At 47.0% G+C, this 17,728-nt stretch overlaps 1 protein-coding gene across 3 annotated transcripts in view; it reads right to left on the bottom strand.

The window, feature by feature from the left end:
• LOC144159482 (uncharacterized) overlaps window positions 1–17,728 on the bottom strand; it is a 76,945-nt gene that overhangs the window by 7,995 nt on the left and 51,222 nt on the right. For all 3 annotated transcript variants that reach the window (XM_077691002.1, XM_077691003.1, XM_077691004.1), the window contains 5 exons: window positions 12,653–12,799; window positions 10,925–10,979; window positions 8,927–9,028; window positions 5,611–5,700; window positions 4,136–4,213 (listed from right to left, as the gene is read on the bottom strand). In XM_077691002.1, coding sequence (XP_077547128.1) covers window positions 4,136–4,213; window positions 5,611–5,700; window positions 8,927–9,028; window positions 10,925–10,979; window positions 12,653–12,799 — 472 coding nt within the window. The remainder of the gene's footprint in view (window positions 1–4,135; window positions 4,214–5,610; window positions 5,701–8,926; window positions 9,029–10,924; window positions 10,980–12,652; window positions 12,800–17,728) is intronic.

The following is a 17,728-nucleotide window of genomic DNA, read 5'->3' as shown; positions in this document are numbered from 1 at the left end:
TCCGCGGCCAGCTGGCCGCATCCGGTTCTCCGGGGGAGAGTTGTGAGCGGGTGCCATCAACTGCGGCAGCGCCGATCCCGTGTAGGGAAGCCCACTTGGGCGTGCGTTCGCCGGCCGATCACCTGACCGGTTTGTTGTGTGCACAGCGCGCGGGGCTGCCAGGACCTCCGGCCGTATCGCCTCCGCGTTGCGCAACCCATACGAGTAGGGGTCCAGCGCTCGGTCCCCGAGACCGAGCGTTTCTCGCTGGCAGGGTATCAACGTAGAGCCGACCTCGACTCGTCCGCTGCCCGTAACGCCGCGCCAAGCACAGCTTGGTTCCAGTGTTTCCACCGGAGGCGGCGGTGGCCGATACGCGCGTGCAGCCGCAATTGCTGCTTGCACACGACGAGATTCGGCCGCCAGCTCGTTGAGATCTCTGCACCTGCAGTTCCTCAAGTACAAGGCAAAGGTGGGGTGGCATTGCCTGATGACCCGATCGACCCGCTCCGAGTTCGGGGCATGTGGGTCGGCGTACTCGTAAAGCTCCTGCATCGCACGGACATACTCGATCATCGATTCGTCCGGAGCTTGGGTGCGCATTTCCAACTCTCTACGCATCCGCGGGAGGTAGTCGACGGGCAGGAATTCCTCCCTGAACATCGTTCGGAAGTCATCCATCGTGCGCGCCGTGTGGCCTATCACTCGATACCACCGGGCGGCATGGTCGACTAGGGCTGCGGGCAGAACTCTGTGCAGCACCTCGCTCTCGCTGATGCCGGACGCCTGCTCGTAACGGCTCAGAGCCAGCAGGAAAGCGTTCGCGCTCACTTGATCGCTATAACCGCTATACGTCGGCATCGGTAGCTGCACCCTGGGAGCGGGTGAGCGCGCCGCCTGCAGCACTTGCTGCATGGCGCCTGCGAGAGCGTTCGCAATGGACGCTGCATCCACAGTCATTCCTTCGCTTACGGGCGCCTGCGTGCTCACTTGCACGAGAGGCGCGCCGCATGGGGCTTCAGCATTTGCGTAGGCCCGGCGCATGGTGGTTGAAAGCGCGGCGTCACCTGACGTAGAGCGCTCGTGGAATTCGGAACTTCCCGAAATTCTCGTTGCCGCGCGAGCCGCAGCATCTGCGTAGGCCCGGCGCATGGGGGTTGAAAGCGCGGCGTCACCTGACGTAGAGCGCTCGGGGAATTCGGAACTTTCCGAAATTTTCGTTGCCGCGCGAGCCGCAGCACCTGCGTAGGCCCGGCGCCTGGGGTTTGAAAGCGCGGCGTCACCTGACGTAGAGCGCTCGTGGAATTCGGAACTTTCCGAAATTTTCGTTGGTGCGCAAGCCGCAGCATCTGCGTAGGCCGGGCGCATGGTGGTTGAAAGCGCGGCGTCACCTGACGTATAGCGCTCGCGGAATTCGGAACCTTCCGAAATTCTCGTTGCCGCGCGAGCCGCAGCATCTGCGTAGGCCCGGCGCATGGTGGTTGAAAGCGCGGCGTCACCTGACGTATAGCGCTCGCGGAATTCAGAACTTTCCGAAATTTCCGTTGGTGCGCAAGCCGCACTCGCGGTTGCGTAGGGGCCGTGGAGAAGGGGGACCCGAGCCGCTCCTGCGGCTGCGGTGGGCGCTGTTGATGCAGAGCATCGCGGGACCTCCCGGGCATGATCACAAAGGTCGGCCAACAGCATCAAATCCACCAACTCATAATCCTGTGCCATGTTCCTCGGAGCTAGCGAACCTCGAATTCACTTGAAAACGAGTCCCACGTTCGGGCGCCAAAAATGTGGGGACCAGGGTTCTAACGGCGGCCTAGCTCGATCCTCGAGATCCGGCCGCAAGGCTAGCTCCACTGAACACCGCCGCGGATCACCAACTTGGCGTATCGGCAGCGAACAGCAAGGAACACAGGACACAGAATTCGCCCACTCCGACGTTTATTGCAATGCAATAAAGGAGACGTCGGGCGCGTCGTTCTACACCGCCGACCACCTTAGCCGGGCGGGAGAGACAGGCGCGAGGGCGGACAAAGGAAGGCCAAAAAGGAGCGAGTCGTACTTACGGCCGCTCCCGACGATGGTTCGTGTCCCAAGAGGCCCTACCTCCGTCGCCCGCCTCGGACCAGGGCGCCGGAGCTTCCGGGCAAAACCTGTCACGTGAGGGGTTCGGCAGCGCCCCCCGCTCTCACGGGGATCCTCCCGGAGGGGAAAGCGCGCGACCGCGGAGAGAGAGGTAACACCCCTCTCGCCTCCGCGGCGGGCCGAGGGGATAGGAAAGATGGCGGAGCTCCGCAATTCCCACAACATTTATACCACCCCCAGACCGAACAAACCAGCACGTGTGCCCTTCGCACATGCGTACGGCCGTACAAGAGAACCGCCCCATTCCCTTCTCGTTTCTCTTCTCCTTTCCCTCATCCTCTACCCCCTCTCCTTGAGAAGTTGCACTTCTTTATAAAGAAGTGCAACTTCTTTAAGTGCAACTTCTCAAGTGCAACTTCTCAGATAAAGAAGTGCAACTTCTCAAGGAGAGGGGGTAGAGGAGGAGGGAAAGGAGAAGAGAAACGAATGGGGCGGTTCTCTTGTACGGCCGTACGCATGTGCGAAGGGCACACGTGCTGGGTTGTTCGGTCTGGGGGTGGTATAAATGTGTATTCGTTTTCATTAAAACTTTCAGTTGATAGTAAGCGCCTGTGTCGTTCCCTTTCTCGTCCCTGTGAAAAACTTTTGCGCTTAAGTTTCACTCATGGAAATTGCGAACCAACTAGCTCGTCTCTCCATTTTGCTTCTTGATCTCGTCTGCCCATCTAACTTTCTGCCGCCCCTGTTACGCTTGCCTTCTATAGAGATCCACTCTGTTACCCGTAATGACCAATGGTTATCTTGCCTTCGCATGACATGCCTTGCCCACACCCATTAATTCTTAATTTCTACTAATAGGTCCTCAACACGCGTTTGTTCCGTGACCCACTCCGCTCGCTTATTGTCCTTAAATGTTACGTGTATTATCTTCTGTTCCATTGCTCGCTGAGTCATCCTTAATATAAGTTGAACCCTTTTAGTGAGCCTGCAAGTTTCTGCCTCGTAGGTGAGTACCGGTTAGATGCAGTTGTCATACACGTTCTTCTTCAGGGACAATGATAGGCTACCATTGCTAATAGCACCTGGCAACTTAAACTGTTTTACGTAATTTTCAGTGTCGAGAATAATAATCGAAAAGCTCAACTATGCAAGAGCAGTGTGTAGACAGAGATACATTTAGACTAGGCTGGGTACAGCGTACACAGATATTCGAGTATTGCTTACATCAAACTACAGTTTGCATCTTCCTTTAAACACTTTTGTATATGTTATGCGTTCGGTGTTGTTGATTATACACATCATGTTCAAACGCCTTTACATTGTGACCGACTTGCATGTGTGTTTTTTTATTTCCAATGCAGCCCATGAAACTTTACATACAGGCTGTTCTATGATTAGTGCAAAATATGACTGTACCAATTCAAATAATAGCTTGGCTTACAGCAGTAACACACAAAGCACGTTAACAACTCTTGGGATTTTCCTCCTTTAACATGTTTTAATGCGCCACAAAGAATTAGAAAAGCGTGCTCATGTAAATAAAATTCAGGTACTTATCGTGCCATTTAAATGGCCATGTTTCTTTCTTCTGGGTAAGCCGAAAATACCTTTTCTGAAACGAGGAACTGAGCTTCACCTAAGCGCGTAAGGCGTTTCTTTTTTAAGGTGCAATTGTGCTTTTTACCAGCCTGTATTACAATCAGCTCGTAATTCATTTGATAATATAGTGAACATAATTGCGGTTGTGTTTCTTGTAGTTCATTTTGTCCCATTTTGAAGCCGACGATAATGTTCGCAGCAACAAATAACGTTACATATGTTAATTGTAGGAATGCAATATTTTTGGGTCCTTTTCAAAAGCAATTAACTCACGACGTTTTATAACCGCTTGTGACGCTTTACGATTTTAATGCCTTAAAGAGTAAAATAACGTTAATGGGAAAACTAAGACGAAAAAGGACACGTTCGCAATGCCCTGATTAAACTTTTCTGGCCTGTGAGACATTAAACAGTCCCTTTTTTACAACAGTGCATGACACTGTCTAAATATTGAACGAAGTGATGTTAGAGCCTCACTTACCGGGTGATCCACGAGGGCCAATGGGCCCCTCTACACCGATTCCCTCCGGGCCACGATCGCCTTTGCTGCCCTTTTCGCCTGAAAAATGTGAAAATCGGTGTAGTTGGTTGTTACAGCCATATACTAAAGTTCATCAGAGTACGTTTAAAGAGTCTCGGTCAATATGTAATCTCCGTATATACAACTTACATACTGACTTTGTGGCTGAATTCCTTGCCTTTAATTTTTAAACATGCATCCCGACCGGGCAGGCTTCCGTCGTACCCTCGCCTTCAGCTTTCGTGAGCTATCCGAAGCAGCTAGCTGCTAGGTTGTACATCAGCTTGCCCACGATTCTGCTGCTGTAGTACACTGGGGCACTACAGATTCACCATTGGAAGGATGGTTAAACAAATTATGTTTTACTTCAGTACACCACTTTCATCATTATCACTCATCATTTATTTACCCTTAGAGGCCCTGTCTTGGGCATTACATAAGGGGGGGGGGCAGAAACGAGGACTTGCGATGGTCATGATGAATATGGGGAAAACACGGGAGCAATATCAAAGCCACGTAAACACGACAACAGCAAGAACAAGAAGACTACATAAACATGACAACAGCAATAACAGGAGGATTGCACAAATGGGGGAAAGCGAAAAACATGAAAGAGTATACTTGTTCGGATAAACAAAAGGAAAGCAAGACAGGAGGACAAACAAATGGAACACCAAAGAGAAAAAATGGGCCAACATGCAAAGTAGGGACATACGTTTTTGGGGAGAAACAAGAAGGGGCTCATCCCAGCAGCCGTTTGACTGCATGGGGTAACAAGGGCTTTAAAAAAACCGAGGGAGAAAATACAACAGATTTAACATCATCCATGGAAAGGTGAGCCAGTAGTATGATCGGTACACAAGCAAAGTTGGCGCACAACAGGATTGTAGTGATCCTTGCAATAGTTTGAGCACATGTAGTCACAAGAGAAAATAAGGAGGACACGACACATAGCAACCAAGACGAGTATTGTTGGTTGCTATGTGTAAACAATTTATGCGACCATCCTCAATTGGCTATGATATGGTTAGGAAAAACATTAATTCTATAGCCACTTTTGATACCGGCGTGCAAGCTTTATTTCTGACCCCAAATAACAGATTAAAGGTAGTGAAATATCAGCGCCGTAGAAATATAACTGATGAATGAGAACATGTTAAAATCTATTAAGGGCTACGTAAACAAAATGGAACAGGTAACGTAGCCTGTGTAGGATATGCGCTAAGTAATGCGACTGCCCTACGTCCGTAAGATAATTGCTTGTGTCTAATATTCGAACGCGTGCTAGTACATCGATTTTTATACAGCTCCTGAAAGATGCGTGAGAAATTACTTTAAAGCATCGTCATAAGGCAAAAAGTATTATGAATTAATGGGCTCCGTTTCACTCGTCCACGTTACCCAAGGAATGTCTTCTTAGTATTACGGAGGCGTACCTGTTGGTCCAGGTTGCCCTTGGGGCCCTGGCAGCCCAGGAAGCCCCATAAAACCTCGCTCACCAGGCAGTCCGGGTGTACCTGGGTCGCCTGCACAATGAAAGCCCAGTGAGCATTTCTGGAGTTCTCATCCAAGTGCCTTTCTCCCGGTGCGGGTCTTGTAGCCTACAGGCCAAACGCACATGCAAGTCGCGAGCAATGGCGCAGGCAAACGTTTTTTAAAGTTAAAATCACTGAGATGCCAGTCCATCTCAGGACCGGAGAATTTTGACGCAAAGCAATTGAAAATATCAAATTTCATGCGGATATTTTTATGACGACACTAAGCGTTGTTACATGTCAGGATTTACTGCCTGCTGTGTAACGATATACTTTATATGGGAGCAACAGTAGAACAGCGGTACAGCACAAAGCAGGACAGAAGTGAGAGATGGTCCCAATGTGAACGCACATTCAGAAGATCTGTGAAATGTAAAGCAACCAGATCTATGTTGCTATTTTAAGCATTCCTTATTTGATGAATAGCATTGAAACTTTGTAAATTTCAATATGTGGCATTTTCCTAACGTGTCTTTATGTCGCATATTTATCCCACATCGTTTTTCGGTATAAACTCAGAGGTGAACATAACTCCTTCTCAACGTACACGGGCGCCGCATACATGTGATATTCTTTCATTTTCAGCACGCACTGTACACTTTCATAATTCTGTAACTGCAAATGCTTAAGCCAAAGCAAACAAATAAGTAATGGGTGTCATCACTGGCGCTTTTTTTCTATGTCTCAATCTTTATTGGTTCCATCAAGGCTAACTCCTTTGAAGTATGTTGGGGAGGTGGAATGTGTCGTTTCTTCGTTTTCGTTCTGGATCCACTCGGATGTCCTCTAAAACAAAACAACTGACCATATTACACTGTAATAATTGAATAGAATTACAATAACAAGAATTGAATAAAATTGAAATAACATACTGAGATACTTCGTCCTACTTGGTAATATATAGTAACAGCAGGGCAAACGGAAGTTGGACACCGGCATATTGTACCACGCATTGTATTTCTCTACCGTGACTGCCTGCGATGCCAATACATGTGACGTTCACTTAATTTATACTCGTGGTTTCCTCGTGTCACTGTTGTGCTTACCATGTCACGGTATTGTCCAAGCTATTACGTTCAGAGTTTGCGGCATGTCATGTCAGTAACTCAGACGTGCGCAGTATAACTTCCAGCCCATCCCTGGTGCCCTCACGCCACACACTGATGGCTCGGCCATGCACGCTCTCACCTGGGATTCCCGGCTTTCCTCGCTTTCCTGTGGCCCCCTGCCGAGACTTCCCTGGCATTCCACGTGGACCCTGGAGCCCTGCTGTCAGCTGGGACATTTGCGCTGGGCGCATCGCATTTCGTATCGTCTATTGCAACAAATTTCGTATCTCTTTTTCTGCAGATAGCTTTTCTTTTACTATTTAGTTAGGTGTTAAACTGCTCTCGGATGCGTTATGCCCAGTATCACTCCTAAATTATCGCGCCTACCGTGAATGCATTAATGAATCTTTTGAGAGTGAGGACGCACTCTTCTCATGCTCTCGCACCTTGTATTAGAGAACAGCTATTGTCAGCAAAGCACCAGACTGAAAGCTAAGAAGGATGAATCAAACCAGACGCTCAAACGCAATGTCGTTGTAGTCCCTCAACAGTCTATAGAGTACACCTTGAGACCAAGTTGACAAAACACAACATTGCAATGTTAACGCGAAGGAAGCACAATGACAGAAATTTACCTAAACTACAATATCATGGAGTTAGGGCTGCGTGTGTTTTCCTCCATTCTACCTCCAAACGTAGCTATGCTCTTCTACGAGATTGAAAAACCGCCATGATGGTAAATCTTAGTCACTCCCTGGGCGGACATAGTCACCGCTGATGCTTATCAATACACATGTACTTAGCCTGGTAACATAAAGAGCTGAGAGCTAGTATTTTTAGAACATCCTTTAGGTTGCGGTTTAGTATTGTTTTATAACGGCTGGTCAACATGGGCACAATATGGTTTTATGCAGGTGTCATGAAGGGTGCTGTAAGAGAAGTAATAAAGCTAAAAGTCCCACAAAGTTGTGGCAATTAGCGAGTTGGTTATGTCGTACTGTCGTGTTAGGGTTGTACTGGGAAAAATGAATGACCATACACTCTATATTTTATCATTTTGTGCTGTGCGTACGTAAACGTAAACATAGTTTAGAAAAATAGCATAGGGGTCGAGAGCGGGATACTTAGGTGTAGTTTGTATAAAGGTAGTGAAGATACAGATCGTGATAACAATGTACATATTTCTAAACAAGTTCCTTTAATATGTTCGGTGCAAATGGAATGAATGTTACAAACGTTTTTTGCAGCCTGCGGATGGCCTTCAGAAGTTCCATTCTAGACAGACGCTCCTACCATTCTGATCCATGCAGGCCATCTCCAAAACAATCATTCATGGTGAAATGGAGTTCATCAGCAGTCGCTTGAATACTCGTAAGCCCCCAAAATTTTTTTGCTAATGTACGTCGAAATGGACAGATCACTAGGACCACCTCTCAACTTCTGGAAAGAGCATAGAGGAGCTGCTGAAGAAACCAGGATGCATGTTTGGCAAGGAAACATGCACGCAATCCTATGAACAGGGTGATACTGCTTCCACTTCTTTAATAGGTTATGCTTTGAACAATTATTTGACTTGGTTGATTATGGGGTTTAACGCGCCGACGCTACGCAGGCGATAGGTACGCCGTAGCGGAAGGCTCCGGGTTAATTTTTACCACCTGGTGATCTTTAACGTGCGCCGAAATCTCGAAAACTCGGGCGTTTTCGCTTCCATCAGAAAGCGGCCACCGTGGCCGGGAATCGAACCTGCATCCTTGGGCTCAACAGCTGAACTTTGAACAATTATTGTCTTGGAAAACGTGGAGGGGGGGGGGGAAATGGTAGACTCAACTCTAATTGTCAGCCTACGTAATACTTTGCCATTATACAGTAATGTTTGTAGGCTGTACATCGTGGCAGCTATAAATTTAGCGTTTCAGATGCAAAGGCTGAATTGCATAAACACGCAAAAGCAGAGTGCTCAGGCTAACGCATTTGCACAATGAGCACAAAAACGTGGGGAAACAACTTCTTGAGCGTAACATTGTCTGAATGTTGCTTTGGACACGTTGTGCACGCTGCAAGCATGCTTTGCAAGCCTTCATGCGAAACGCGGAAACGAGCAGGCTATTTTTGCGAGTGCCCTGCATTTCATATTGACAGCCAGGAGTCCGCGAACGTGCGTATACCTGGAGACCCCTGTGGCCCCGGTGGTCCTGGCTTTCCTGGCTTCCCTCGTCCCGGAGAGCCGGGAGGACCCCGCAGCTTGTTTGTCAGTTCACTCAACTGCTCTGTGCGTTGCATGGCGCAGTCAAAATCAGGGCACGACCACAGGGCCATCGCACCCCGAACAATGTGCACCACAGCAATCAAACCAGATGCCAAACAAGCACGCTTAGAAGGGAATGCTTCAAAGGCAATTCTATCCTAACTTCTAGTAAAAGAGGCAGCCAAGGGAACAGTTGCATCGTTATCGTTATTCGACATCCAGCTGGAGTTAAAAATGTGTGCGCGATTGTTCGTTTCATTTTTAGAATATTCTACCGAATAATAATTATTCACTTATATATCAGTTTTAGTATTAGAAAATTTCGAAGCATTCAACATTGAAGAACACTGAAGGTTAGGATGTTCCCCGCTCCAAAAAATGTCGAATAGTCGAAAGGCATTCTCTATAATAAACAAGTGCAATGTAAAGCAAGTCCTTGGTGATACTGGCCTTGCGTCCTTTTAAGGACGCAAGACAGTATCACTAAAGACATGTTTTGCTTCTTGCCCTATATATATACAGTAGCGCTGATGCTTGCTTGCTGATTGCAAGCGGAACAAAGAACTCGCACCATTACCAGCACTCGAATACAATCGAACACTGTATAGAATTCTATTCATAACCACGTTGAAAAACAGAAGCCTCCCATTTGAGGCACTACTGTTAATCTTTTATTAGGTGAGTTTCTTTCCCATTTGACTAATTTGTGATTTGGCAGCTTCCTCACTGTTTTGTTCAGTTACTTGCCCATTGTCACTATGGCAAGAAATCTTTTGGCCCCATTTGTTGCATGTACACCTATTAGCGTATTCAATTACTAGAATGAATCTTAAAAAATGAACATATTTTGTAATTTTTCTAAGTGAACATTTTGTACTCTCTGAGAATTGGGTAGGTCGCTGTGTTGGCTCCAAATATATTGTACTCTATATTATTAACCTGCCACATAAAGGCGACAAAGGACAGATTGAAGATCCATTAACATGATACTTTCAGGCTGAGATATTTGCGGGGGAGGCTCACTCATTCGAGTTGATTTGATTGATTATGAGGTTTAACGCGCCAACGCTACACAGGCGATGAGGGGCGCCGTAGTGGAGGGCTCCGGATTAATTTTAACCACGTGGGGATCTTCACCATGCGCCGAACTCTCCAACACACGGGCGTCTTCGCTTTTTTCCTTCTTCAGAAAAGCGGCCGCCTCTGCTGGGAATCGAACCCGCATCATTAGGCTCAGCTGCACAGCGCCTTCCATTCGAGTGATAAACTAATTAGCTTCCCTGCCACTCACGACTTCTATACAGACAGAGCTGTTTGCGTTATCCAGCCGTGAAAATATGACGTCATGACAGTAGATAGTGACCAAGCCGTTTCATTCCAGTCATCAGACATTATTTAGTGCTGTTTAGACACGGAGTATCTTTACACACACTCAATGTTCTGCCAACGGCTCCAAATTTCAGTCCTGCACGGCGTTTCTATGAAACATAAAAGTGTCATCAAACATATATTGAATAGATGCGGCCGGTTATTTTCCTTCATCATGCTTGATGATGATGATGATTATAATGCTTAGATGCATAATTTGCGTATAAAATATGTCGGTCTCGAGCGATGAGCGAAAATGTTTGTATTCTAACAAAATCACGTTAATAAATGAAATAAAATGGAATAGACACACTTCAGCGTTGACTACGGCGGCATTGCAGAACGTCGTTAACACGCTGCTCAACAAAGAACCCTGTAGGGTGCGCCTTTTAGTGTTGTTAATGTTATCGTACTGTCTAATGCACTGTCCTCAGTAGGCTGGATAGAAACCTAATTATTTTTCAGCAATATTAGACTCAAACTGGCATCAAGACAGGATTTGTCATAGCATCATTCAGAGAAGTTAAAGCATAATGATGAAAAGGCTTACCTCGGAGCACACTTGAGCACATTTCTCTCATTTCTTCTTCTGTAAAGCCCCGACCCTTGAATGTAAACGGCAGAAAACTAAATAAAAGCACTTTTACGTAAGCAGGTGAGACTGAACCAGCATGAAAAGCTTTCCCCCCTAATGCCTAAAGGGTTAGAACCCTTCTTTATATACCCAAGGCGAAAAATGTAAAGTTCGGGGCCTCAGATTCTGAGGCGAGTTTTTAAATAGTATGCTCATGGTTAGCCACTTGCCTTCTTTTTTTTAGGGGCAGGTCAGTTCTGATCAATCAGGACATAGCTGGCTATAGTGCGAGTTAACTACCTTAACTTGGGACAAATAGGACATAGCTGTCTATAGTGCGAGTTAACTACCTTAACTTAGCGCAAAATCGCTTGCAAGCAGAACAACAGTAGAAATTGTGGCACTAATATTGATATGAAGTGATGCTTAACATGCAAATTTGCAAGAAGGTTCAATTTCTAACGCGTCGATTATTTCTTGTAATCTCTGAATTATTAAAAATGCAAGAATTGGTGACATGATTGTCTATAAATAATGATAAGTTCGTTCTATGGCAGAATCAAGACTCCTGGTTTTATTTGTTCATTCTCGTTACACAAAATACCCCTTTAACTTAGCACGAAGCCCGTGCACGCACAACATCTGCTGCAGCTTGTCACCCACTTGTTTCCAATGTCAACGTTCGACTGCATGCAGAAGTGCTATTAGAGAAGAAAAATTGGTCGCCATCCCACCCTGCGAAAGGGGACGCCCAGCAAAGTTGTTGTAAACCACTAGGAGGGTATGCTAAAATGTTTCTCGTCGTCACGGCGGACTTGTCGCTTGCGCTCAACCCGCGTCGTTAGATAAGGGTACAGAGTATCGGCACCTTTTACTCCTGCAGTTTGCACTAAGTTCGCATTACGTGACATTTGGTTACACTGCGACGGTTCATGGGCACCGCCGTTTTGTTGCTTATGTGTTTAAGTCGGTCAACTCTGGTAGGCTTAGCTTGTCCTCCCTGCTCTGCGGCTGCGCGTGACTGACGTCGTTCCGAATGCGAATCAAAGATAACGCGTGTAGCAACGTTTCAGCACGAGAAGTATGTCCAAAGGTGCCCTTTTGCTGCATCTTCGGTAGTGTTGTTAACAAACGACCCGGTCGAAGTTAACGGCGAGGCCGTAGATGCGGCAGTCTCGCAACACTGATGAATGACAAACTGGCCGCCGCTGCTGACTAGCGTGCCTCAGTGGCGGTGCTCTAATACCTTATCTACTGACACTACGCTCGGCTTCTCTGGCGGCAAATGCTGGGTCCTGCCTAGCCGTACGCATGCGCTCGGCGTCTTGGGCAAGAACTGCCCTATTTTGGCGCACCAGTCGTGCCTAGCCTTGGAAGGTAATCTGCAAACATAACGTTCAGCAGGAACACATGGTGGGGGGTCGCATTGCCCACAGGCGCGTTATCATCCATAATGCGGTTTCGGTGGTTGTTTTGAGGTCTCCTTAAACGAATTCTGAGCTTTGTGCTATATGCTTGATTAGCCTGATGCATGCACTTGGCGTCTTAGGCCTTGGCGCCTTGGCGTTACTGCCAACGGAGGTTGTTTTTGCCCACGGCGATGAATTGGGGGCAGAGGTATACAGCTTTGCTGTGAAAATTCCCCATGTGCGTGCACTGCTTGCGAGGAAAACGAAACACTGGTCAGTCAAGTGCGTCACTGACCGGAAGTCCGGGGAGACCTGGCATGCCTGGCTGGCCTCTTGTTCCGGGTGTGCCCGGCAGACCCGGAGACCCCGCGGGACCGGGCATTCCCACTTGACCGGGGGAACCGGCGGGCCCGCGATCGCCGGGAGCTCCTCGCTCGCCGGGCTGCGGGGAATTGTGAAGCCCAGCTGAACACTGTTGCCAAATCATAGCACGTGCTTGCTATCGTTTTGAGTTCCTAAAGGAGTACTGACATAAAATTTTTGTTTCGTTTTTTTTTCACTGCCGGACGCCTACCAGCCCAGTAATAATAGAATGGCACATTACACGGTCAATCGCAGCGTAAAAAATTGGCCGCCCATCTGCTTCTTTCATCGCAAATGTCGACGAAAGACGATAGTTTTTCGTCGACGTTTGCCAAGTGAATGCCCCCCTTAGCTTTCCCGCTCACCTCTCATGCTGCTCCTCTCCCGTCGCGCTGCTCCCAAGGTAAACACGCTAGAGGTTTGCTCAAGCCAAATTAAATTTACCGCGTTCCACTGCACCTGACCAGATGTCTCTATGCCAGCGTTGCAGTACGGCGGAGACGCGGGTGAATCGAGGCACCCTACTTCAACCTTTATAGAACCGGGTTGCTTTTCTCCACGTGCATTTCAAGAGGAACGTAGAACCTATCTAGTGGAACCTTTAGTAACTGTTGCCGTTTGATTTTTTTAAATGCCGCCAGAAGCTATTGTGGCGCAAGCGACTGCAGGCGACGGGGGGAATTTTTTTATGCAGTAGATGCAGAATTTTCTAACCTAACAAATCAAGCATCTATTATTTTTTTATAAAGGAGCACTGCAAATATCATTCACGTATTGATTTCTTGCCTCAGATTTGCGTAATGTATTGTTCTTGTTCAACAATGTTGACAAGTGTAAACATTGCCAGCGGACTTACACGTTTAGATTTGGCTGTGGGTATATTAACCTATTGTGCAGCTTTGTTCACCGACTGTTTTAATCGAGTCACAAGCAGACAGACCGACCAAAATTTCTTCGTTTAAGTAGCCCAAGAAAGACTACATATCGTCTTTAATAATAATTTACAGCCTGGTTTATTCGTGTCAGTTTCGGTTTCGACAAAACGAACACCTATAGGCGGCCGCTTAAACACAGCACGGCGCTCGTGACGTCGCCGTTATTGTTGCACCACTGCCAGTCTGGACACGCGCATGAGCACGCACGCGTGCGCTCATACTGGCAGTGGTTTCCACTATTTCCACGCCCCCGGGCAGCATGACGTATGTGCCAAAATATTGGAGTGATAAACACGACGGAGCAGCGCGCGCCAATCGCAGCCAGCGCATTGGCCACGTCACGGGAGCCCAGACGTCGGCAGTCTTTGGGGTCAGGAGCAGATGGCGTCATGCTGATGCCAATGTTTAAAGAGTATCCATCCTGAGCTTTTTCGTGCTCGCAAAGATAAAATGGATTAAAATAAGTTATACTTAACGATTACTGTTGAAACTTGCTGGGAGATATCTTCATATACAAAGGAAGCCTTTTACAGTTACTGCTAGCAACTTTTAACAGTAACCATTCAGTATAACATATTTTAAATTCATTTTATCTTTGCGTGCACGAGAAAGCTCCGAACGGATACCCTTTCAACATCGGCATCAGCGTGACGTCATCTGCTCCTGGCCCCAAACTGCCGACGTCTGAGCTCCCGTGACGTGGCCAACGCACTGGCTGCGACTGGCGCACGCTGCTCCGCCGTGTTTATCAAGTCACGGTTTTCGGACCATAGGTCGGCAAAACAGAAAGAACTCACTCAAACTCAATCACATTTTTTTTTCATTCACGCTGTACTCAATCAAACTCAGACTCAAAAAGTTCGTCTGTTCACAAAATCACTCGTACTCACTCATCAAATACTCATTTGTAATCGTACTCACTTGTACTCAAACTCATTTGTACTCACGAGTATTCATACTCAATCTGTACTCATGAGTACTGAATCTGTACTCATGAGTACTCAATCTGTACTCATGAGTACTCAATCTGTACTCATGAGTACTACTCATTTTTCACTCATGAGTACTACTCATTCTGCACTCATGAGTACTACTCATTCTGCACTCATGAGTACTCAATCTGTACTCATGAGTACTCAATTTGTATTACTCACGAATAATCAACTTATCTGCACTGTTAGCTAGGTCGTAGCTCGAATGAAAGACTAAGTAGAAAAAATAAATTGTTTAATTGATTAGAAAAACACAGGTTACATATAAATCAAGACAGAGGAAGAAAACGTCTGACCCGGTGCACTGTCGTTGGGCGACTTACTGCGCGAAGGCAAGTACATGTGACAAAGCAAAACGAAACGTAAGCCCTCGCGTTGCGTCTGGTGTCTCCTCTTGTTCTCAGGCCGGGTCGGGCTCAGGGGAGCTCGGGGGTTGTCGGTGCACCCGTGGCCGTAAACTGCGTTTTTCTGCGTGTCTTCGGGTGGCAGCTTTTGTCGTCCGTTTTCTTGTTTGCACTACTGTTTGCACTACTGTACTCAGGAGTGCATATACTCAAGAGTGCAAGCACTCGGAAAAACAGTATTCATGAGTATTGTACTCATGAGTGCTGTGTACTCATGAGTGATGTGTACTCATGAGTACTGTGTACTCATGAGTGCTGTGTACTCATGAGTGCTGTGTACTCATGAGTGCTGTGTACTCATTAGTACTCAAACTCATGAGTACTCAAACTCATGAGTACTCATACTCATGAATACTGTACTCATGAGTACTCATACTCATGAGTAGTGTACTCATGAGTACTGTACTCACGAGTAGTGGACTTACCCCTATACTCACTCGTCATCGTACTCACTATTTTTTTTTGGGTGTGTGATCACTCATCAACGTACTCACTCGTGAGTTTGAGTACAAATGAGTACAAATGAGTGCACTCACGAGTGAGTACGCCGACCTATGTTTCGGACAGACGTAATGCTTCCCGGGGGCGTGGAGATAGTGGAGACCACAACCGGTTTGGGCGCGCGGGCGACAAGAACGGTGGCGTCATGAGCGCCGTACTGTCATGGTGGCTTCCTCGGTGTTCGTTCTGTCGAAACCAAAACAGACATAAACAGACGGGATAATAGAATAAATTATTTACGCTGCGATGGATCGTTTAGTGTGCCATAATATTCTTAGTGGGCTGGTAGGCAGCCCGCAGCGAAAAAAAAGACGTAACGAAAATTTCGCGTCAGAACGCCTGTAAACAAGAAGAAAAAAGGGTCCAGCCAAACGCTGTTAGCAAATCACACCGCGTGCTACTCTTATCAATGCTGAAATAAGAGAAGGCTCAGTTGTTCTTGCAACAGGAAATGGTGACGTACCTGCTAAGCTGTAGCACTGCAGATTCTTTGGAAAGTGAAAACAGTTGTTCTGTCCTACAGATGCCAACTGATTACGATAATTGTAGATTAAGATTTTCTATCGTGGTTGACAATTTGTAGGACATAGACATAGACATAGGACATAGACATAGACATATATTTGAAGCATATGCAGCTTTGCATGTGGTTTGTTGTGTCGTATATTACTGGATGGCGTACAATACCGTTTGGTAAATAATTGGCGATAATTTAAAATCCGTTAAACACTGCGTTCTGCATTTTGCTGCAAGTAATTGCACCCAACACTTCACTGATCATCATCCACCGATTTAAAATTTCTGGCTGGCTAGTGACACTGTGGGGTCGAACCCAATTAAATCAGCACGAAATTGTATAAGATAAAAAAAAGGGGTCGGCGTCTGATATAGAAAGTATAAAACGGAGTTGTTGGGGCATAAACACAAATTAGTTATGCGGTATATAATGGTACTTAAGGAAAAGGAAGGTAGACTAAAGAATTCATAACTTTATATGTGCCGTATCTTAACGCCGCCAAACCTGATGAAATGCTTTCACGTGCTTTCATAACGCATATTCTCAGGGAAAGAAAATCATAAGTCACTGTAAGTATGAACTCAATTATTCTTCGAAATACATTCTTCATGTTACCAGGACATCACAAGCGCTGCAAGTGCTGGAGTTTTTTCTACTACATGCATTAGTTTTCTAAGCCTACATAAATGTATTACAGTGGAACCCCGATAATACGATTTCAAGGGACCGCGAGAAAGCGTCGTATGACCTGGGTGTCGTACGACCGGGGGATCGAGTAAATGCCGGCCTATAGTCTCACATGATAGGTGGGCTAGGAACATATTTAAACGACTATAGTTAGCGCGTTCTCACGTGATTTGCGATATTTAGCTGAAAACCCCCAAGTTTAAAAGAAAAAGCAAAGCCTGTGTTGTGCCCCCCTCCCCTCCATGGCGTCCAGCTAGCCCGCAAGCCAGCTAAGCGCCGCACGCTACGCGACACCCGTGCCGCACGCTACGCGACACCAGCCCCGCGCCTTGCGAGCGCGAGATAAAGCCGACGTGGTCTAGCTAATTGAGAGGGGAAAAGGCGAGTGTGAAACTGCCAAGGCCAAGCGAAACGAGCGATAGTACAAGGTGGAGATGGAAAAAAAACCGGCATTGCCGTACATGGTGGAGACACCTTTTGAACGGTACTGTGCCGTCGCTATTGGGTGAAAGGGCTCAACACATCGCTGTTTTCGGTTCCCACCTCTTAAAGACCCGGCAACACGAAATTGATAAGATGATTCAAACTTCGCGAGTAAACTGTGTTGCGGCGAAAATTATAGCGCGGTCTTGCTTACTTCCTGCGGTGGTCAGCGAGTGACCCAAAATGGCGGTGCCAACGTATACGCGTATGCGTGTCTCCACCTTTGCGGCGGACGTGCGTGATTCGAGGCACACTAGCAAAGAAAAGAGCGAAGTAACAACGAAACTTTGAACGACACTGATAAGCAGAGAGCAGAGATAGATGGAAAGAGAGCGTCGTGAAGGGAATAAACTTTACGAAAGGGAAGAAAAAACTCGAGCGTGCGAGGAAAGCGGCTGTTCGGTCATCGCCGTGGGGTTGCGTCGTACATGTTTTCGCGTTCGTCGGCGGCTCGACGGGAGTTTCAAATTCACGGCCTGCCTGCCACCT

This window comes from Haemaphysalis longicornis, unplaced genomic scaffold (genome assembly GCF_048455015.1).
Source record: "Haemaphysalis longicornis isolate Haplotype H1 unplaced genomic scaffold, Haemaphysalis longicornis Haplotype H1 scaffold_10, whole genome shotgun sequence".
NCBI lineage: Eukaryota > Metazoa > Arthropoda > Arachnida > Ixodida > Ixodidae > Haemaphysalis > Haemaphysalis longicornis.
The sequence above is the reverse complement of the archived record's forward strand: the minus strand, read 5'-3'. Positions and strand labels throughout refer to the sequence as shown.